The 24,488-nt window shown below is 34.1% G+C and overlaps 3 protein-coding genes, 1 long non-coding RNA gene and 1 pseudogene across 4 annotated transcripts; 4 read left to right on the forward strand and 1 right to left on the reverse strand.

Moving 5' to 3' along the window:
- Positions 1–1,749: 1,749 nt before the first annotated feature.
- LOC146914269 (uncharacterized) lies at positions 1,750–6,526 on the forward strand (annotated as a pseudogene).
- Positions 6,527–9,692: 3,166 nt separating this feature from the next.
- On the forward strand, positions 9,693–16,813 carry LOC146914270 (uncharacterized). Its single transcript, XM_085721034.1, has 7 exons — positions 9,693–10,047; positions 10,140–10,364; positions 10,473–10,914; positions 11,028–11,944; positions 12,045–12,380; positions 16,537–16,631; positions 16,700–16,813. The coding sequence occupies exons 1-7, from the start codon at positions 9,693–9,695 to the stop codon at positions 16,811–16,813; spliced, it is 2,484 nt and encodes an 827-aa protein (XP_085577160.1).
- Positions 16,814–17,191: 378 nt separating this feature from the next.
- Positions 17,192–21,105, reverse strand: LOC146914271 (uncharacterized). Its single transcript, XR_015014067.1, has 4 exons — positions 20,961–21,105; positions 19,277–19,601; positions 18,369–18,680; positions 17,192–17,894 (listed from the first exon to the last, which is right to left on the reverse strand). It is a non-coding gene; the product is annotated as an uncharacterized LOC146914271 (long non-coding RNA).
- A 548-nt stretch (positions 21,106–21,653) lies between these two features.
- On the forward strand, positions 21,654–23,022 carry LOC146914272 (ATP-dependent DNA helicase PIF1-like). The gene is made up of 3 exons (XM_085721035.1): positions 21,654–21,706; positions 21,795–22,012; positions 22,112–23,022. Exons 1-3 carry the CDS (start codon positions 21,654–21,656, stop codon positions 23,020–23,022), a joined length of 1,182 nt encoding a protein of 393 aa, XP_085577161.1.
- Positions 23,023–23,202: 180 nt separating this feature from the next.
- On the forward strand, positions 23,203–23,882 carry LOC146914273 (uncharacterized). Its single transcript, XM_085717144.1, has 2 exons — positions 23,203–23,643; positions 23,749–23,882. Exon 1 carries the CDS (start codon positions 23,218–23,220, stop codon positions 23,641–23,643), a length of 426 nt encoding a protein of 141 aa, XP_085573270.1. The 5' UTR covers positions 23,203–23,217; the 3' UTR covers positions 23,749–23,882.
- The last annotated feature ends 606 nt before the right edge of the window (positions 23,883–24,488 follow it).

Genomic DNA, 24,488 nt, shown 5'->3' on the forward strand with positions numbered 1-24,488 from the left:
CACCCAAACGGACCAAAATTAAAAATAAGAACAAAGAAGGAATTCCAAAGTACTGACCCTCCAAAAAAGATGTTTCATTTTCCTCTCATAGTAGGAGCAGGGATGCCCAGAATGTCTCCCTAAGAACCACTTTCATAAACTGAATTTAATCTTATCCACCAACAATTTTAACAACTTAATCGGCCACATATACACATGAAAAGAGTATACTTGCATCACATGAATTATAGATTTTATAAGCTGCACACCCCCCACGATCGAAAGCAAAGAGCCTTTCCAAGTCGCGAACTTTACTTTTAAGCGATTTGTTATAGCTTGAAAACGAGAGCACCGAGGTTTCCCTTGAAAAAAATTGGCTTTTGGACGCATTCACCACCTGTTCCGAAGCCTTCGAATAAGAGTCAAATATTCTCATAAGGCAACATACATTCTTGTTGGTACATGTACAAAAAATTAGAATTCTAATTAAAAAATTAGAATTCTAAGTTGGCCAGCCTGCTAAGCAAGAGTAATCGAACGACTAAGAACCTCTTTCGTGTATATTTCTCTCATATCATTCTACTAAATTGAGTATTGTTAATTTTCTCAAATACTAAAATGCGTCTTCACTCTAAATTTGTATGGTTGACGATCAACGCTCTACGATACAAGAAAGTATCAATATTTCTTTTTTACGAAATAGAAGTTGCTAGGAAACAACATATTTAGGCAACCATATCCAATTTTGAATGAACGATAAGAAAATGAGGAAGACTAAAAATGGTGAATGTGAACGACGGTAGTTAGAAATAATAATTATCAATGAATTTTTTTTGTGAGTATTTGAATAATAGAATAAAAATTCGTACAAAAGTACAAGCAAATATAATTAAATAAGGTTTAGGTCTTTTTCTTGGAAAGAAAATATGTGTTCTGTCAACATCAGTTAGTTTTCTCATGCTTTAATTATATTGCAATCTGTCAATGCTACCTGTGTTTTACGGGGTCTAAAAACCTATAATTAACATAAAACCTATTTCAACGAAATTCATAATTTTAATGAAAGTGAATTTGAATAGATCAACTGGTTGTTAGTCAAATTTCATAAACCTATAAACCTTTGCAAACATATGTATGACGATCTAGGGGCAATATATAACTCACTTGGTTGAACTATCTGATTAAAGGAGTTCAAGGTTTGAATCCTCACAGAAGAGAAAATACTAACATAACAATTAATATATTAACTTTTGTTATTTAAAATAAATTTATCACCATCTCAATATCATTATAGAACTACTTGTTCAAAAAAATTATAGAACTGAACAAAACTTTGTTGGTGAAGATCATGAATCATTGCCCTTCTCGATCCACAATTTGTCTTGTTGGGATCCATGTAAAAACTATATGTTGGTACAAAGACAACATTTTTTATGTTTTGATGATAACAAAATCACAAGAACAATTTATTTATTTAATACAATATGTGTGGGAGAATTTAATTGAGAATTTATCTATTTAAAAGTAAGTTAGGAATAATAATATATGTATTACTCAGTTGAATAATCACAAGATATTATTATAAAATAATGAAAAATTAATCAAGTTTAGAAGAGTTAGTCCTAACGTATATATGTGGAAATGTGATCAAATACAAAGGATTTTAAGAATATTATTGAGAAAATATATAGATAACTCAAATAAAGTCCTAATAGTAGCTATCTGTTGAAATTTGTCTCAAAATTAATTATTGAAGGTTTGGCAAAAATCATGTCACAATTTGGAGAAATTGGGGCACGGTTTGGTTCAGAATTTGGAGTTTGTCTTGGCAAAAATCGTGGTACAAAGGAGGAAAATCGTGGCATTATTTTGAGGATAATGTTAGTACTATATTGTGTACTAACGTGAAATTGTGGCATGATGGGTTGAAATCGCCAACCGGGGCAAGTTTTCTCGGGTTATGTGGTTTATATAAGTTTTCATTCTTCATGTTTTGAGTTGGACTTCAAGAGAGATAAACTTGGGAAATCAATGGACTGAAAGGAGGTAAGGGTTGAGTGTCTTTGGTGAGGTTCTCCTCAGAGATTCTCTTGCGTTGAGAAACATTTGTAAACACATTGCGTGAGTGAAATCATTGAGTCTTTTGTTCTTGGGAAGAGATTGAAAAAATGGTAGAAATTAGGTTTTGTTCTTAGAGAGTTTGTTAAAGCTAATTTTTTCAACATTTTGTATCTCTTTGTAAAGAACTCATTGATAGTGGATTGGTGAGATCAATCTCATCCCAGAGTAGGTCATTGTTGGACCGAACTGGGTAAACATTTCTTGATGTTTTTGTTTATCTTCTCTTTTATCTTTTGCTTGTGGTTTTTTATTTTACACTTGGTTCCTAGATTAGATTTAGGTTTGTTACTGTTGTTGTTGTTTAAAGTTACTTTAATATTGGTTACTACTTCCCTTTTTTTGGTCTTAGATGAAGTGGTAATCCACTGAAATTAAACTCACACACAACTGTGAGGTCCCATGTTCGAACCTGGGTCACGACGTTCAGCCTTGTAATTTCGGCATTTGTCAGTTGAGTTAGGACTTCTAGACGGTTACTACTTCCTTTTTACTCTACACATATAAGTTTATTGGTGTAATTTTTAGTATGAATTCACAACACTACCCTTCACCAAAAAGCAATTGATTTATTAGTTAGCTAAAGGTACTTCTGATAGCAATTATTAAATTATGATACAATATCAACTTCATTCACACTCAATTGCCTTTACCAATTTTAACTCCATTAGCACCTATGATCAATCCATAGAAAATTGAATATGTCAAGCTAATGTCATTAAAAAAAAGAATGTCGAGTTAATATGTTCAAATGAGGGTACGATTGACAAACCGCTTGCTCCTTCATCTACAAGTCTTTTCAAAAGACAACACTTTCACCATTACCAAGTAATCTTTCGATAACATTAAAGATTGTCCTCGTGAGCTGAGCTTAGTTGATAAGGACAATGCATAATATATGCAAAGTCCAGGATTCAAACCCCGACCACACAAAAAAAAAAAACGATCTGTGACCCCACCACCCTCCATGACAATTAAGCTTAAATCACATTAGCAAAGAAAATTCATGCTTCTAAAATATGATTGTTCATGAATAGGTAAGAGTTAAGACAGCCACATTCTTTTTTTAATTTTTGTATCTTTGATGAAATTCCGACAGGTATTACTAATTTAATCTTTAATGAAATCCCCCTTAATATAGAAGATAGTATGTTGTGGAAAATCCCAAACTGACTATCCTATAATGCTGCCACGTCCTAAAATGAAGGGTAAAACATGTCTAAATAATGCTTTCCATAACTATATGACCAACCTCTAATATTATGATGTCATGTAAGTCCCAAGTTATGTTATATTGGTTTCATTGCACTTCAAAATGCTTTTCCCGGTTCAATGCTAACTACATACACCAACTATCGTACAACAGCTAAAAGGGTTTCAGTTACCTTTTCTACAACACTTCACAGAGTCCGATACCCAATCAGTCAAAAACAATTCACTATTATCAATATCTATCATCATACATATCTCTCATAGAGAAACACTTCTACTTAGAGAAACACTTCCTATGCTCTAAGCACCCAAAATATTTTTCCCACTTCAGAGTTTCGTGGTAACCATCTATGACTTTTTCATTTCATGAACTTATTTTGTTGTTATGGTTTTTGATCTAAAACTCTGATTGGTTATCCTAATATAAGTTATTTTTCAGATCTGGCTTCATTCAAATAAGAAGCATTGTTAAGTCGGATGAGTTTTGTATTCTAACATATTTGTTTCTCTTTATCGTCAGATCAATCATGTTTGTGAGACCCTTTCAATTTATTGCTGATGTTCACCAGAAAAAGGATTTCTGGAAAATGGTTGTGCTGGTGAAAGACAAATGGGTTGTTGTTAAGGATGGGAAGGAGCACTTGGAGATGGTCATCGTTGATTCTAAGGTTATATGTCTGTTGTTGTATGGTTTAAAGTTACATTATAATAATTATAATAATAAACTAGATCTGTATTATACAACGTAACCTATTGTGTTTTTGAAAAACTCTATCTCTATCTGTAAACAACAAACTAGATCTGTAGTTCAATAATAACTCCAACATTCTAACACCAGGTTAAACAGTAATAACCATTATGCTAACGAACAAACTATATGTTTCTATAGGGGGATGATATTCAAGTTGTGATTCCTACTGAATACAAAGCCATGTATGACACCATACTGCAAGAGAACAACACCTACACATTGAGTAACTTTCAAGTTGGTAAAAATGATTTGCTCTTCAAAGCATGTGATCATAAGTACCGTTTGAAATGGACTGGTGACAAAACAGCAGTTGATGTCAATGCTCACAACATACCACATCCAATACTGAAAATGAAACCCTTAGCTGAAATTATATCTGGGAAATGGCGTTCTTATATGTTATATCGTGAGTCTATATGTTTATTTTCTAACTTCTGTTGATTTGGATGACCTATTGAATGTGGTTTACTGGGTTTGTGTTTGAATCATGTGCAGATGTTATTGGTGTGGTTCAAGATATGGGATATTGCCAAGTTCATGAAGGCACAGGGAAAAAGCTTCAGGTTAACTTTACTTTAAGAGACTTGACTGATATCACTCTTAACTGCACTTTATGGGAGTCCTATGCTGGGACCTTTATTCGCTATAACAATGAGAGGAAAGAACAAGGTCCAGTAATAGTGCTACTGAAGTATGGCAAAGTCAAAGAAGAAGGTTTGTTATATTTTTTTACTGTATTCAGGTGTTCATGTAGTAATTTGTTGCTCAAGTCACTTTTCAAAATTGTAGGTCGGTTTCCACTCAGCATCTCAAACACATACTCTTTTACCAAGTTGTTTATAAATGAAGACATTCCTGAGATCAATCAATTTAGGGAAAGGTTTGTTATTTTTCAAGAAGAATTAACCTTACAGCATACTTTAGAGTTATGTTATTATAATACTATCACTGTTTGAATCGATACAAATCCATACGTAGGTTGCCTAAGGAAGACCCGAGTCAGTCACAAAGTCAGATTGTGTGCACACAATCAAGTGGTTCTCAGGTTGCTTCTGAGGCTGATTTGTTGTCTGAGCCAATGATTATGCCATTGTCTCACATAATGGAGCTTGATCAGGTTTAATATTTGAACCTCTAGGCAAAATTTCTATTAGTTGTGCTCCTTTAAACAATTGCTAAAAGATTTATTTTTTTTTTCTAATTTCAGATATCCTATTGTGTAACTGTTGCAACAGTTGATAAGGTCAACTCTACAAAATTTGGTTGGTATTATTTGGCTTGCGTCAAATGTCCAAAGATTGCTAAAGGTGACAACCCTCCATACACATGTGATTCTGGCCACAATACTGAAACTGAAATCGTCAAGTATGTGTTATATCATGTGAAGTTCACCGTTTTAATTACATAGACTATATCTTTTAATATTACATCAACTATTGTCCCTCAACTGTTTATATTACACGGATGTTAGGTACAAGTTGGAGATTGATGTCTCTTATGGGGCAACAAAGTCTGCATTTGTTCTGTGGGACCGCGAGGTCACTCAATTGTTGGGTATTTCTGCAGCACAACTTTGTAGAGACATGATCCAGGTTTAATCCTATTACACTCACGAAACAGACTTTTAGGCGTTCATTTCAATCGAATAAACCATACTTATCAGTTTAGATCTGCTATTACAGGCAGGAATAACTAATCGTTTCGAGTATCCTATGATCATTGAAAGTATTGTTGAAAAAACATTCGTCTTCAAGGTCAAGTGGCAACCTAGGTGGAAATCCTTTTCTGTTGTGTGTTACAGGGAAGGAGAGGAATTTGTGAATCAAGTGATTTCTAAATTTCCTATTGTTGAGGTAACTAAATTATCACTATATCATTCTATATTGAATCAAATTGGCTGCACTAATTCGTACACACTTACTTATGCATTATGTGCATCACCTTACTTTGCAGGATGTTGCACCTCATTTGGAGGCAGCTGAAATGCCTGACATTTCCAACACTCTTGAAAGTGAAGATCATACCATTCCAACTGTAAGTACTGTGATTATATGAACAATAATTATCAATCTCAATGACTTCTGAAATGTATCTGCATATAACAAATCAACTGACCTTTATACAAATATTTTACGACTACTGCAGGAAGGAATGTTTGGAACATCTGAATATGATCCTGATAATATTTCTTAGATGACACCAATTAGCAACCCCAAAAGTTCTGAAACTAATGTTGATTGGGATGGTTTATCCCAACTCACCCCTCTTAGGTAACCAAAAAAACTCACCCCTCTTAACAATGTATTACTTGCTGAACCGTTCAATGCTCCACCCCTTGCTGAAACAACTCCTGTGACTCCTAAGGTGACATTTGATGTTCCCCAGCCACGCAACCATGATGATATCCCTCTTGCCAAGCACTCTTCATCCAAGAGGGTGAAGCTAATCAAACAGGAGAAGAAGTGATATCATTTCCTGCACTAATATTAGTATGCTTTTTTATTATTAATTTTGTAATATAATTATGACAATGTATTAACTTGGTTAACTTTTGTGAACCAAGTGATACAGAAATTCCTACTTTGCTACCAATGACTTATGCTGATATATTATTGCACTAATTATCCAAGTTATGTAAGCAACTGCTATGTAACTTCTATCTATTTCAATTTAATGCTGACTTATTTCTACCTACAATATCACTTGCTCAGATATGTGAAGAATGTGACAATATGTTGTTTTTCAGTATATTATGTTATGTGTTAATTATAGTACAAGATTCTTATTCATATAATGTTGCTTATAATGTTTCCTCCTACTCACCTGAATTACTTAGGTATATGTTATAAATACTGTTTATATATATATATATATATATATATATATATATATATATATATATATATATATGAAGCTTTGAATTGTTGTATCCTACCACACACATTTATTTATATGTTATATAATGTTCTAGCCTACTTATTAGCTATTTAAGTCTCTGAAATTACATAAATAAACCACAATTAATTAAGTGTGTACCGTAAACCTATAGTGTTTATTCATATATTATAAATTTATTCTATCGGTCCGATTGTTATGATGAAAAATTTGTTACAAGGTGTGTTGGGGCATTCTATTTTGTGGTGTAAACTAAATGACACCTTTCATCTAATCACTTTTGCTCAAAAATACTAATATTATGTTGTTAATATTTTTAACAAACAACTATACATTTCTATTACTCCTAACACCACGAAATTTTTCTATTCCTTTATATTTTTATCACTTTTTTATATAATCATAATAAAAAAACTATAAAAAGTTGTATTCTTGATGTGTCATATTAACTACTGTATGTTGTTAACTAATGTCATCTCATCAGGTCATTATATGAAACTAAATTCATTGTGGTTGAAAAATCTCCTATTACATTATTTCATTATAAGTAATTTTCCAAATCAATTATAGTAACCACGAAACGTACGTGAACAACATATGCTATCATCAAGTTATATATCAAACTAAATTAATTGTTGTTCATGAGTCTCTAATTACATTATTTAATTCTAAACAAATTAAGGACTTCAAACGTGACTACTTATATTTAGTCTCATTATTCTAATATTCTAATTTAGTATTGACTAATATATTATTTATAGAATACACTACTTGCTGTTTGACATGACTTTTGGGGTTTGGAAGATGTACTGTATCTGCCATGCATTAAATGAACAAATAGTGCTTTTTGTATATCAACTGCACGCTTCTACAACACAACCTACTTCTTTCTATCATGTTCTTTCATATGTCAGTATGAGACTTTCTTTTCCTTCAAGTCTAATTGTTTTGTACGTACACACCTTAAAACACTATAATTTATTATTAATTTCATTTTAAATCTTCTGTTACCTTTTTAGTTTATATGCAACAGGAATCCAACCAGGAAACTACAAAAAGCTTTTTTAAAGTTATTAGACCTCTATCACCATTGCCTAAGTTTCGATATTGGTTTTTATCATAAGGTTGTCATGTTTGTTTCTAAATTAATATTTCATTTGTCAATGAACAAATAACCAAAACATTACTGCAAAGCTTTCATTCACTTGCAAAACTTACCATCATATTGTGGTGTCTGGTGCAACTTCATCTATTCAATATACTTTGTTGAGTGAGATTACACACCAGGTAATATCAAACTACATTCAGAACCATATTTAGTTTAGTAAATTTACATGCATTATGATGATACCAGTGTTAGGTATTAGTAGTCTGTTTGCCATTATAATATTCCAATTGCCACTTTTGAGAGTTGTTGAACATCTTACCAGCAATCTGGAATGTTATCTGCCATAATTACATTGCCTCATGAAAACAGCGGTAAATATGATTCTTTCTGTTCCAGTGACAGTCTCCAAATTTTGTAAATCCATTCTGCTTCATTACAGGAAGTCATTATATTTTTTTTAATGGGAATCATTCTAGACAAAGCATGAATGATATTATTTTGAGCTTCATAACAAACCCTTAACTGTATAATATATGTATATGCAGGAAATGAATAAACAAACCTTATCACCTACCACTAAGTCTGCAGAAGCTAGACAAAAGAGGAAGTTAAGTTGCAATAACAAAAAACATGTTCCAAAAAGGCGCACTGGATCAAAACCACTTGCTGATATAACCTCATCCACACTTAACATCCAGAGTAATACTTCAACACATAATTCTACTCATATATCATCTGTTGCCAATCATACCCAGTTTTCACAACTTCAAAATAATATCAGAAACGCCCCTACATATGGAAGAAGATGTGTACCTGGGTTAAATCTTCTTCACAAGTTCGGTGCAAGTATGCAACCTGAACCAACTGGTGGCCAATCTGCTAATGTTGCCAATAATCCCAACACACCTGCTATACCTAATGTTCATAACTTATCTTCTTCGTCCAGCTCAGTTATTAATTAGACGATGCTCTCCAATTCAGTAACATTGATAACTTCATCAAACCCTCTTGCTGATATCACCTCATCCAAGCTTAACACCCAGATTCATCCAAGTTCAAGACTCAATTCAACTGATATATCATATGTTAGCAATCATAACCAGTTTTCACAACTACAACAAAATATCCAAACCCCCCATGCCTATGGTAGAAGATGTGTACCTGGATTAAATCTTCTACACAAGTTTGATGCGACTCTGCAGCCTGGAACAAGTGTTTCCCAATCTACTCTTGTTGGCATTAAGCGCAAAACACCTGAGATCTCTAATGTGATGAAAATCACTTCAGCTTCCAGCACACACATCAGCAAGAGGATACTTCCCACATCACTAACTAATTCTTCAAAGACACAAGATACGAAGTTTGATTCTACTATGCAACCTGGAGCAAATGGTTCCCAATATGAAAATGTTAGCAATAAGCGCAATATACATGATGTCCCTAATGTGATTAACTTCACTTCTCCATCCAGTGGACATCTCAGCAAGAGGATACTTCCCACATCACTAACTAACTATTCAAAGACTCATGCTACTCTGTTTGATTCAACTATATATGCAACCTGGTGAAAGATGTTCACAATCTCACAATGTTGGCAACAAGCCCAAGACATCTGATATCCCCCATGTGATGAATTTATCTTCTGCATCCACTACACATATCACCAAGAGGATACTTCCCACATCACTAACTAAGTCTTCAAATGCGCGTGTTACTCTTAACAAATCCCCCAGATTGTCACAACGTCAAACACGTAAATCTTCAACTTCTAATGTTGGAACAATCCCCAAACCTGCTTCATCAAACACTGATTGCTTCACAAAAGGTTTCTTATGTAGAAACAACAGAAGTGCCCAAGCATCAGACAGTCATCCTACTTCTAAGACAGTACATCAATTCAGTGGATCAATGGTGGATTACTCTTCAACAACATTCACAGCTGCGAACAACACCAAAAACCTCCCAACTGCAAATACAACTAGAGGTTCAAAACCGGTGCATACTAATACTATAATGCTAGAACACCCAACTCTGATTTACGGCATCATAGTCAATCTTCAAATTTTCATGTCGGAGAAAGTTCTAATTCAATTGCTCAAGTTCCAACTAGGAGAACAAATATTGCCAACGATGCAGAATACTTCAATAGGATGACTGTTCATTGTAACACTGCAACACAAACAAATGATCCTGGTAATGATACATCATCTGAATCTGATTCAGATCAAAGTGACCACAGCAGTAGCTCAGGAAATAGTACAGATGAAGAATTTGAGAATGAACCAGAAATTGATGTTGAAGGTATGTTACAATCTCCAAACTTAATGTGTAAAAGATATAGAAAAGACTGAACATTTTGTTATCAATAATTCATTAAACATCATCTTCATATGCTTTCTATCCAAACAGGGTACTATGATATAGGTGATCCAGTTTGGGAGTGTCAATTCTGTGGTTCTTTAATGTGGTATCAGGAGAGGAAAGATAAATCAAGGAACACAACACAACCAAAATTTACCTTATGTTGTGGAAGTGGTAATGTTCAACTACCACTACTGGAACAACCTCCTCCTATACTTCAACATTTGTTATTTGATCGTCATAGCAGAGACAGTAAGAATTATCAGGCAAATGCAAGAGTATACAATGCTATGTTTTCTTTTACTTCACCTGGTATGAGTATGGACACGGACCTTGGAAAAGGCAGAGGCCCACCCACCTTGAGACTGCATGGGCAGACATGTCATAGAATTGGCAGCATGTTACCCTTGGCGGGACAAAGACCAAAATTTGCACAGCTATATATCTATAATACAGATAATGAAATTAGTAACAGAATCTCCACTTTCAAGTTAATACAAATGAAAATGTCAATATAGTTTTACAATTTACATATGAATATTGTACAAATCATATCTTACCAAATATTTGGACAAATAAAGTATGTTATTTTTTTGATGACAGGAACAACAAAGAACTTGACCCCAACATTGTGCAACAATTGAAGACAATGCTAGATCAGAATAATGTACATGCTAAAGCTTTTCGAATGGCAAGAGATATACTCAAAGATGGCCCTGTTCAAGACGTTAAGTTGAAACTCATTTCTGAAAGGAAGAGTGATGGTCGGGTGTATAACAAACCAACTGTTTCAGAGGTGGCAGCACTGATTCTTGGTGACATTGATTCAGCTGCAAAGAGAGACATTATAATGCAAGGTCAAGGTGGGAATCTACAAAGAATTGATGAGTTTCATGCAAGCTATCTAGGTTTTCAATATCCACTTATTTTCCCTTATGGTGAAGATGGATACCGTCCAGGAATCTTGCTAAGGTACAAAGATGATACAGTTGTGACCGGAAGGAATCGACTAACTATTAAAGGCTGGCTCTCATATCGCATCATGGTGAGGAAATTTGAAGCACATACTTTAATATGTTCTAGAAGACTTTTCCAGCAATTTTTGGTTGATGGTTACATAATGATGGAAACTGAAAGACTTACTTGGTTAAGAAAAAACCAAACCAAATTAAGAGTAGGTAAATACAGGCAACTGACTGAATCCACTGGTGCTGGCAATCAAGGCACCAAAACAATCAAAGGAACAAGAGTAATATTGCCATCAACCTTTGTAGGATGCAAGAGATACATGGATCAGCTGTATTTTGATGGGATGGCTATTTCAAGTATGGTTGGATTCCCAGACTTCTTTATTACATTTACATGTAACCCTAATTGGCCTGAGATTACTAGAGAACTTGAAAAATTCAATTTGAAGCCTCCGGATCGTCCTGATATCATTGCTAGGGTATTCAAAATCAAGTTTGATGAGCTGATGAAAGACCTGGCAAAGAGACATGTCCTTGGTAAAGTTGTTGCATGTAAGTTAATTACTACAAACATTATTACTTATTTCATTATTATAAAACAATAATAAGTTGTTGTCATCTTAACTTTTATACCTTCATCTTTGTCATACAGTTATGTACACTATTGAATTCCAAAAAAGAGGTCCGCCACATGCTCACATTCTTCTATTTTTACATCCTTTAAGCAAATACCCAACACCTGCACATATTGACTCCATCATATCTGCTGAGATCCCTGATCCTGAAAAAGATGCAGTTTTGTATAATCTGGTCAAAAGTCACATGATACATGGTCCCTGTGGGAAGGCTAAGTTGACCTCACCGTGTATGAGAAACAACAAATGTACCAAGTTCTTTCCCAAAAAGTTTACTGAACACACGGTTGTTGATCAAGATGGATACCCTGTATACAAAAGAAGTGAGACAAGTTACACAGTGGTTAAAAATGGTATTACAATGGATAACAGAAATGTTGTGCCATATAATAGAATATTGTTGCTCAAGTATCAAGCTCATATCAACATGGAATGGTGCAATCAAAGTACATCCATAAAATACTTATTCAAGTATATCCACAAATGATACGATCGTATTACAGCTTTTATTGTTCCATCAAAGCAACATCCAAAAACTTCACAGCCTCCGCGGGATGAAATCAAACATTATTTGGATTGTAGATATATCTCACCAAGTGAGGCATGTTGGAGGATTTTCTCATTCAAAATTCATGGCCGGAAACCAGCTGTTTGTTTTATCTTGGTTTTCGGGCGTCAAACATTGATTACGTTTGAACCTTTTAACCTTTGATATCTCATTTTTTCTTGGGAAGGGAAAAATAAGAAAAACCCTTGAGAATCGAGGTCCGGGAGTTGTTTTCGCTACGGGAAGGTGTTCAGCACCCATAACGACTACAGTATCCTATAGGAACCGTCTTTACTTTCTACGCGCGCGCTTTATTTTTAAATGCTATTTGAAAAATGATATTTACACTTGGAGGGAGAAGAAGATGTTTGAATTTTTATTTTATTTGAATTGAAGGAATATTGGTTCCTTGCCTACGTACCCTTTTAAGGGATCAAATCCACCGTAGTTCTCTTCCAAAAAATGTTTTTGTTTTTGTTGGTTGATTTTAAGTTTGAAAAGTGGAATTTTGAAGAATGAAAGAGAGAGGCCTCAAGGGCATAAGATTGTGAAAACATGAGGTTGAATTAGTTATTTTGCAAAAGAAATCCAAGTATGATTAAAATTCATTAAGATTTTGTTTAAGAAAAGAAAGGGGAAATACAATGGGATTTTGATCCCAAGGTTTATTTGGAAAATGATTTGAGTGATGTTGTTCATATTTCTTTGGAAAAAAAAAGTTTTCGTCTAAGTTCCGAAGTTCCTAAACATACATCTAAGCATACATTCCCTAAACATACATCTAAGGCATGCATATCCTAAACATACATCTAAAGTACCTATGTGGTGTGTGTGCATGTGTCGGTGCTTGTGTCGGTGTACATCATTAGAGTCCATTGTCCTTTACATATGCCCTAGTTTACATTCTATGGTCTTGCAAGAATTTAAAATTGCATGAAGTAAAATACACCACCCTAAGTTTTTACATGCTAAGCCTTGGCAAAAAAGTGCAAGAAATAAGAGGAATTTAAAATTGCATGAAGTGCAAGAAATTAAAGTGCAAGAAATAAGAGATGAAAGTATGATGTGAGATGCTATGGAAATGGGACATGAAACAAAAGGGGTTAGTAGCACAAATGATATAGAAACTAGTATCAAAATGCATAGTAAAGCTATTGTAACTTGCAAGAAAAGTAAACCAACAAGCTTGACAAAAAGTGATAAAAGAACTTGAAATTTAATGCGAAACTAAAACAAGATTAAAGCCTTGATTCTCATAATATTGGAGAAATTTTGAATGACTCGTTTCAAAACGAAGAACATGAGAATCTAGGGATTTAACTATGCCAAAATTCATAAGATTTTCAAGTTCTTTATGCACTTTTATTTCACAAAAGATTTCCACATTATTTACCAAACACAAGGTCCACGAAAACTAAATCAAAACAGCAAGCATACACCAAAACAAAAGGCAAACTCACTTCAAAAGTTACATGTTCAAAGCCACAATTATATGCCAAAATCCAACTTCAAGATCGCAACAAAATTTTCACAAAAGTTTTGACTAAAAGTGAGCTAAAAGTAAGAACAAGGTCACACATAATCTTGAAATGGATTTTAGCATGACATCACATTCCAAAATATGTGCCTTAAGTGTCAAAATCACCACAAGAAAAAGTTTACAAAAACTTAGAAGTTTTTACCAAAATTTGCACACAAATGAATCACATTGAATTATCAAAAACACAAAATATTTCTCACACAATTTCATCAAGATTAATATGCAAAATATATCAGAATTCAAACAAGAAAATACTTTTTGAGATTTTTATCAAACATTTATGGCAAACAGAGGGGTGCATACATCAAAGTTGTCAAAAGCATACAGGGAATGGGGGTGTAAGTAGCAGCATACATGCAACAAATAAACCAACAGAAGTGGGCAAAAATAGAAATCCAGTGGGCCTAAAGAGTAAACCGGTTCGGTTCAAACCTGGACCGGTTCACAGGCGAACCGAACCGGTTCAATCAATTCTATAAAAACGTCAGAACCGGTTCATTCATTCATTTTAACCTAATTCCCTCTCTCTAAAAATTTTAAAACAAGAATTCTCTCCCTTCTCTCACTAGAACCAGTAGGCCGGAGAAGAAAGAAGAAGGACCTCCGACGCGGCGGCCGGCCGGTTTCCGGCGACGGAGCCACCGCGTCGAAAAACTCAACTTATTATTTTTTTAAAATTTTTCAGTTAATCCTCTTCTTCTCTTTCTCCTAATCACGATTTTGAAATTATTTTTCACAAAAACCTACTCATACGACCTAGATCTAGAACTTAAGATTCGTTATTATTATTTTTTTTTAAAAGAACACAACTATTTCTCTTCTTCTTCTCATCCTCTTTTTTGAAATTGATTTTTGAAGAAAAGTCACCAACTAATCTAGATCTACAAATTTACGAAAGAAAACAAAGATTCAAAGGAAAGGAAAACGAGATTTTACCTCTGTTTGGTTTGAATTGCTTGAAACTCGGCCACTATAGACTCGATCCCGTCCTCTTTCTTCACGTTCCTACTTCTGCTCCTTTCTTCTTTACGGTTTCTGCTTGAAATAGCTCGAACCTGGATCTGGTTGTGCATGAATGTTGAAACGAGAAGAGCTTCACCGATTGCTTTTGATTCGGTTACCTTGCTGTTCGATTTTATGAAGCTTGTTTCAAATTCGCTCTGAGATCTTGATGATAACAGTTTGGTCTTACGAATGCGATGATGTATGGAAGGATTTGCCTGAAGTGAAAAACGAGTAGTGTTGGCGATTTACGGTTTTCTGGTGTTGGATTTGAGTGGTGGTTTTTAGTTAGTTGCGGTGGTTGAAGGTGGTTAAGTGGCGGAGGGAGTTTGATAGGGTTTGAACACTCAAGAGTGTTCTTGAATGTTCTTGGTATTTTGAAGCTTTGATCCACTTCTGGTGGAGAGAGAGAAACGAAATGTGTTTTTGCTGAGTTGTAACAGAATGAATAGTGTGTGATGACTTGGCCTGTGACTGGGCTTTTATAGGTGATGTGTAAATTTCTGGACCAATAGCCTGTTGACACGTGGCATAACTAACTTTTGGACAAAGAATCTGCAAAATGAACAAATAGAGGATCAAATTGCAAATAACAAAACCTTGAGGACTAAAATGAAAATAAAACTAAAATTGGGTAAAAATGTAATTTTGAAAATAACGTAAAGTGAAACGATTAAAAATAACAAGACGGACTAAAATGAACCAACTATTAAATGAGGTACTTCAAAGTAACCTCTCTCTGTCAAAATTTTGTGTGAAATGACCAAAATGCCCCTAGGGACCAAAATGACTCAGCATGTCTCAAATGCAAATTTTAAAAGGGTTTTTAACAGGAAATTAAAGCAAGAGTTTATACAAACTAAATGAAAAGACTCAGAGACAAGTTTTTAGGGATTAAACAGGGTTTAACACAGGAAATGACTAAAATGCCCCTAGGGGCTAAACTGACTCAAAATGACTTCAAATGTAGTTTTTGGAATGGGTTTTGACATGGAATTGAAATAAAGGTTTATACAACCAAATTGAAAAGACTCAAACAATTTTCAAGGACTAAAATGAGTTTGAATGCAAGAAATGACTAAAATACCCTTTTTCATGAATTTTGCAAATAATATTGAAATAAAATGCAGAAAAAAAATGCAATTGATCAGAGACAAATTCAAATGACTTAAAATGCAAGGAAAATATTTTTGGATGACTTGAAATGCAAGAAAACATAGACAAATACACAGTTGAAAAAAAAAATTAGAGCTAAATTGAGAAATAAAGCAGAGTAAAATGTCAGTGTAAACAATAGCAAATTGGCAATTCTTCAAGAGTAATAGACTTATATTCAAGATAGAAGAAATATTTTGAATAAGTATTTTAGGTCCAAAATTAGGGTATAACACTGTTGAACGTATGTTTTTCCATTTGGTAGGAGAAAAGTTCTTATACTTTACTGATCATGCAAGAATGGAAAATGTTCTTGAAAAAGCCAGTGTTACCGAATCTATGTTCACTGCTTGGTTACAGGCAAACCAAGTTTTTGTAGCTGCAAGAGAGCTCACATATTCACAATTTGTATCCAAGTTTGTTTACAGAAAAAAGGTCAGAGTCTAGACTCCAAGGAAAAGAGGTTATACTATAGGGAGACTGATATGGGTTCCACCAACTTGAGAGTTGTTCCATTTGAGGATGATGTTGACCGTTGTTAAAGGTCCGAAATCATATGAAGAAATAAGACGAGTAGGGGGAGTTCAATATCTAACTTTTAGAGAAGCATGTTTTGCAATGGGATTCCTTAATGACTAGAACTTTTACCCGTGCTACCGCCCGGGTCATAAACAATGGAGAAGCTAATATAACATCAACAATATTTTAGGACATACAACAGGTGTTCACGCATATTCGAATATCTCTTTATACACTACATTTGAAGTGGTGTAATTACAGTCCCCATTGCCATGCATTAATAATATCTTCAGACCATATCTTAATGTAACTCGTGATACTGCAACATATAGCATATATTACTTAATAATTGATCATGTTCATATATAACTTCTAAAGCTTTACTATAATTCATGTTCAATGAACATCACCATAAGAATAGGCTGATGCAATCTTACTTAAAACTGAGTTGATACTAACACTTAATAATCTGAAATTACATGCACGACAAAAGAAATATTATTCTGAACAGTTTCCATGAATTGAGCAATAAAAAAAATTAGAACACGGAGAAAAACCACTATGCTATATGCCTATGTAAATATAATGATCAACAAAGATAACTTTAATCCATGCCAATGTCGTCAAATGAAGATGTATTTGGACATCTTTTGTTGGATTTATGCATAGGAGAAGTGTGAACCATAATGATTAATAAGCAAGAGAGCTGACATGTAACTCTTAAAGGATTTCGAAGGACGAAGGAGGGATGTTGATGCCAATTGAACATGTTTGCTTGCCAATTTGTTGAGAAAAATAAATGTATTATTATATATTAGGTAACATTACAAATGTTACATTTGCATATTAGCATCTTCCTGATTCACTTTGGCACACTAATATCATATCATAGTTGTTCTAAACCTTGCAGTAAGTAATGGTGCAAACTCCGATATATATGTCTCAATTTGACTTGTAAAAATACCATAAGATCAGATATCATCCCTTGATCATAAACATGCTGGGTGAAAAATGCTACATAAAGTCTTGTTAGATCTCTTGTCAAATTCTTCAAGAACAGAGTAAAGAGCTGGCTTTCAGAGGGTTGAGTGCCTCAATTCTAAGCTTCAAGGCATAAAAAAATAGAAATACATTAGTAACATAGCTATCCAAGAATACACATCAGTTTGGAAAACATGATACTAAGGCTTTGTTTGCGAGTTTGGAGGGGAAGGGAGGGGAAGGTTTAGAAAAGAAGGAATGAGCAAGTGGAAGAAATAGAGGAAAATGGGAGGGGAGGGCTTTGGGGGTTAACTATTCTTCATAATACTAAACCCTCCTCATTTGGGGGAACTAAAAAATTGCATTGGAGGACGGTTTTGGAGGGTTTATATGAATTCTTCAAATTTAATCTATGTTGTTATCTTATTTTAAAAATTCAAAATATAGTAATCATATGCATTAATTTATCATTCTCTAAAAAACTACTCTTTTAAATTTTTTGAAAGATTTCTCCATTTTCCCTCATATTTTCCACCCCTCAAAGCCTTCCCTTCCCCTCCCTTCCAAACTCGCAAACAAAGCCAAAATGTTACTAACCTTGTAAGCACAAACCCAGCCTGCAGTCTATTACAACAAAAATGAAAATGTGAACCCCCACAATAACTCAATTTCCCTAAACCTTGAACTTGGATGAACTATTAACAAACTAAAATCTGTGAATTAAACTTTCTTTCAGTTTTGCTTTGAACATTAATTGGTAGCTAATACTCCTGAGTAGTGGAGGAGCACCCAATATGAGCCATCATAGATCAAATAACAAATTCATCCTTTGTTTTTAAGTCTCTAAACTTGACATGAAGGCATTCAACCCAATGTTGATGTGTCTCACTTTGAACTTGAGTGCCTCAGCTGTGTCATCAAAGGTTGAGGGATGTTTAGAATAAATACACCTTAAGAAATAAAGTACCTAAAACAAACATTCCATAATTTAGTTTCTATTACATCTCACTTCTCATTTTTTGAAAGTGTATCCACTATTCACCATGTCCATATTAATTGGTTTAAAATCTTATACAAAAACAATGAGGGATGAGGGAGGCATGTAGAAGTAAGCAAATAGAGAGTGTTAACAGAGAGTAGAAAAATAAGTGGTAATTTCAGAGAATGAAATTATGGAAGTGGTTAAATATAGAAGAAGTCTAATAAATGAGGAAAAAATGCTAATATGAGACCATCTATATTAACTTCAATGTCTTGGAGATACCATTAGAATGTGATCAACCAATTCGACAAACTACTGAAAGTATTTGATTAACAAACTCCAGAAATGAGTATTATACTTGTAACAAACACAAAACTCATAAACACATGCTATCATCCTCTCCAAGTTTGCCAACTAAAAACCATAATGAAAAAATACAAAAAAAAAAAAAATGCCAAGAAAAAAAGTATAGTAAAAAAGTAGAAATAGGATTGCAACCAATAGCATTCACAAAGAAAATAACCTAATAGCTCCACCATACTGCCCATCAATTAGTACACGTTATGGGGTTATGTGTGCATTGACTTGATAATTGTCGACAACTGTTTGGTTCTGGTAACCACTTCCTTGCCGCAATTTGGGTCTCAGAACATGCTTGCCAGGTCCAATGGGGTTGAGCTTTTGTAGAGAGTTTGTCCTGGCTACCTGGGAACAACTGACAGAAGAAGGCACTGCCCAGCAAACAAAAAACGTGCAAGGGATCCGGGGAAAAAAAGAATCTAAACTAACGTAAGTATCTATGTGGAAGAACTTTGCGTCTCTTGTTTGGCTCCATCACCGCTTTTGCACTGAAAAACAATGTTGAAGAAAAAACTCATGAATAGCTTTGCTCTTGTAGACTTTTATTGGAATGCCGCAATTTAAAAAATAAACAACAACATATGCTATAGTGAGGCATAGGCCAACAGATTTATCAACCAATGTTATATCATCAAACCAAATAAACCTTGTTCACCATTCACCGTGCAGACCCAATCAAAACAGATGAGCATAAAGAGGCCATGAGCACAATGCCTCAAGGTTTTTGTTGCGTTCAATGGAGAAACAATAATTGTAACAATATTTCACACCGAGTACCGCACTCATTTATTTCTCTATGATGAATTATACATTCACATTTTTTTTGAAAAATGTCGTTATTAATGCAAAAAATTAATGTGGCACATGTTTTGATCATAGAAACAAAAACACTACTGAGCCATGAAAAAAAAATGATTTCTACACCAATCCACCAAGTTCTTAAACATTCCGACAACATAAGATAAAAAAAACCATTGAACTACAACTTAATGAAAGACTCGTTGTTAAATATTAACGCAGGTCATGACGTGATAAACGATTCCTGAATAAGATTTGAAATTCACAATCTTCCCATGTTATGATCGATTATTGTAGGTTATTAGATCTTACTTGTACGTGCATCACATTCAATCATAGTTTAAATTGCGGCAGTTAAATAAATCAGCCGGTACAAAGAAGAAATATCAGAGTAAATTCACCACGTAAGTTTCAATCATTTTGAAGTGAGAATGGATGCGTTAAAAAAAGTGTCCAACAATACGGCCAAAGAAGACGTTTATTTGTGATCTGAACTGATCACAATCCACCACAACTGTCGAATTTAGGACCAATACGGACTACGACAAATATATAATGTGGTTGAAACGAATCAACCTCTAGTGTTCGAAAGGCACAATTCCAAATAGAAATCTAAATACCTTCACCTTGATATTTTTTACTGTTGTATCGGTCGGACGAAACAGACACATGAAATAATATATGTTGTAAGCGAAAACAGATGAACTTGTTATCATATTTAATAGATTCAAAGTACATCAGAATGGGAAATACACAAAACATAACTTGAACATTCACCATAGATGGCTCGACAAACCAAAAAAAAAAAAAAAAAGACTTGAAGCAAACATAGAATATCAGCTGCAACTATGACTTGAAAACACACAAAAAAGCTAACAAAACATCTGCCACACACTAAAACACTCAATCAATAAAACACAAATCACATAAAAATTCAAACTTTAATCAAAATAACTTACCAAAAGAAGTTCATCAATTGAAAATCTCAAGAACAAATCAAAATAAAAAACCTAAACTGAAAGAAAAAAAATTGTAAAACTGAAAATTACCAGATCTGCTATCTTGGGACACATTGAATCGCGAATCGTTCTTGATATTGAGACGGTGAAGGTGAATGCGACCATCAAAGGAATTGATTCAGGTTCTAAGAGGTGTTTGATTATGTTGTTGTAAATGTCAAAAACAATAAGAGGTTTCAGACATGAGTTTTTGGCAGAGGTGAGAACCGGTGAAGCCTCTGGCGTAGAAGGTGCCGGTAGAGTGGACGACGGCGAGGGTGGTGCCGTAACCAAGAGCATTGGTGAAGGGGGGATGAGAGTAGAAAGACAACGGTTAAAGGGGAAAAGAGATGGGAGATGAAGAATCCTAGAGAGAGAGGGATAGAAAGGAGGGTTAGACTCAGTATTGGAAATAAAAGACATTAATTTTTTGTCATTTACAATGCAATTGAGGGATGAGCAATAATCAGACTTGATCAAAGGACTGATGTGCTAACCATTCCTAATGACTTAGATCCAACGGCCTCCCTTGTTTTGGAGCCAAAACCATTTAGGTTTAGGGTTTGCAAAGTCATTAGCAATGTTAACAAAGATTAGATATAAGTATGATGATATGGAATTCATTGGAGCTATTAGAGAAGCTAACCAATGGGGTTCAGGTTATTTTTTAAGAAGATTGTTTGTGATGTTGTTGCTAGCTGGATCCATGAATAGACCACTGCATGTATGGAATAATACTGTACAATGGCTGTCAGATGGCATTTTACGCGAACAACGTATATTAGCCAACAATCCAGGTATATTTCAATATCATCATACTCTTAAGCATTTCAAACATTTTTACATGATTATATCATTAAGTCCTTATACATTATGTTTTACAAGATTACTTCTTACTGATGATCAGCTGCACAATTTGACTCTGATTGAGATAGAAAAATTATTACAATCAAGTAGAAGATCATTGAAAGAATTTAAGTCGTTGCCTTGTCCAAATGGTTATATTCTTGAACAATTGGGCAATAGGCTTATTTACGATGAACGTAATTACGATACTCCCACTCTCAAAGCTGAATTCCAACAACTGTTTTCAGAACTTACAGGTAGTTTTACAGTTCAAGTCTTTATTGTATTTTATTTACACTTCCGAACAACAGTGCATAATGATATGCTGAACAATATCTATTTTTTCACTCCATTAGATGAACAGAGATCAATATATGACAAAATCATGATGTCAGTTGCAAATCAAAAAGGAGGAGTATTCTTTTTACATGGTTATGGAGGTACAGGTAAAACTTTCATGTGGCGAACCCTAGCAAGTGCATTACGGTCAAAGCATGATATCTTTTTAACTGTGGCCACCAGTGGTATTGCCTCTCTTCTTCTACCTAGAGGAAGAACTGCACATTCTAAATTCAAAATACCAGTCCCAACGTTTGAGAACTCCACTTGCAAAATTGAACATGATAGTGATATGGCAGACCTTCTTCGTCAAACCAAGCTGATTATATGGGATGAAGCACCAATGGCTCATAGGTATACATTTGAGTGTTTAGATAGAACACTTAGAGATATTATGGGAGACCAGGATAACAAATGTGATAAGATTTTTGGAGGGAAACTTATAGTGTTTGGAGGTGATTTTAGACAGATACTGCCAGTTATACCAAGGGCTGGCCGATCTGATATTGTCCACGCTACAATTAATGCTTCATATACTTGGGATCATTGCGAGGTCCTCACTTTGACCAAGAACATGAGATTGAAAGTTGGATCTAATTCTCATGAAAATAATGAAATAGAAGAATTTTCAAATTGGTTGTTAAGTGTTGGCGAGGGTAAGGTTTCTGAACCTAATGATGGTTTTGCTGAAATTCCAATTCCGAAGGATATGTTGATATTGGATTTTCAGGATCCACTTCATGCAATTGTGCAGAGTACATATCCTGATTTCCTCCAAAATTATCAGTCCTATGAATACTTGAAGAGTATAGCAATTTTAGCTTCAACAATTGAAGTTGTTGATCAAATTAACGATTATGTTCTAGGATTAATGCCAGGTACATTTTTAATATCCTATACTATTATTGCAAACATGATACACTATTAATTGAAATGAAAAAAAGGCCACTAAATCAATTTCTTTACAGGTGATGAAAGAATTTACTATAGTTGCAACTCGGTTGACAGATCTGAAATTCATGACAACAACATTGTTGATGTATTAACACCGGAATTTCTGACTACGCTGCGTACCTCAAGACTGCCTGACCATCAGATCAAATTAAAGGTTGGCTGTCCCATTATGCTTCTCCGAAATATAGATCAGTCAGAAGGGTTGTGCAATGGGACACGATTGAAAGTAACCAAGTTAACAAACCATGTGATTGAAGCTAAAATCATGGGTGGCAAATATCATGGAAATATAATTTATATTCCACGTATGGATATGTCACCATCTCAATCTCCATGGCCATTCAAGTTGTGTAGAAGACAGTTTCCAATTGTTGTTTCTTATGCAATGACAATTAACAAGTCACAAGGTCAATCTTTAGACTGGGTTGGTCTTTATTTACCCAAAGATGTTTTTAGTCATGGGCAAATATATGTTGCGATTTCAAGAGTGACAAGCAAAAAAGGTATTAAGATTTTGATACATGATGAAAATAAACAACCAAAGGAAACAACAACAAATGTGGTCTACAAAGAAGTCTTCCAAAATGTTTACTAAGTGAGTATCAGAGTTTTTACATCCATATATACCATATTTGTTGTTCTATATTATGCATATTATAAAAATTCTGCTAATTTACTTTTTATTTTACTTACATCACAGGTCAGAAGAAGAAGTTGGATCAAGCTTAAGATGTCTTCATTAGTCATATCAAAACACTCCAAAATCACCAGTTTCTTCCTGAAACATTGAACAAGAATTTGTTACAAGTTTTCTCTATGAATTCTACTTCAGTACTTAAATTGTTGATCTGTATCTAAGTTTAGATCTTTATCTTTTAACTGTTCATGTCCAAAAACTTCTAGATCTCAGCTCAATTATTTGCATATCATATCCTAAAAAATATGTTCTTGCTGATTTGGTTTAACGGATCATAACTAAATTTCACATACATGCATGAGCTATCATATCATTGATAATAATGCATCATAGAATATCAGTTTGATAATCTAAGTTTTAACTACTTCTACAATATTTAAACAAACCAATTTGAGTAGGCAAAAAAATTCACTTATATTACAGCTTGAAGGGTTTTCATAACATTCGAAACAGTTCAAGTTGAAACTCATCAAAGCAACCAATTTGAGTTAAAGAGAAATTGTAATAATTACCTGCCACACATGTTCGATCTCAAGTTACATGTTGTACTGTTTTTGAAGGAGTTGTTGTTTGATCGTTTTATCTTTTCTTAAAATGCTTTTGCACTACTACTTTTCCTAAATTGTCTTTACATTTTACCATAAGTTATATAAATTTAGTAAAATATATAGTATGAACGAATTTGCATAAATAGACACTATGCTTTTTCCAAACAAACTGGCCATACTTTAAATGTAAGAGTG

This window comes from Medicago sativa, chromosome 6 (assembly GCF_051527215.1).
Source record: "Medicago sativa cultivar Bolivia chromosome 6, Bolivia_mono, whole genome shotgun sequence".
In the NCBI taxonomy this organism is placed as follows: domain Eukaryota; kingdom Viridiplantae; phylum Streptophyta; class Magnoliopsida; order Fabales; family Fabaceae; genus Medicago; species Medicago sativa.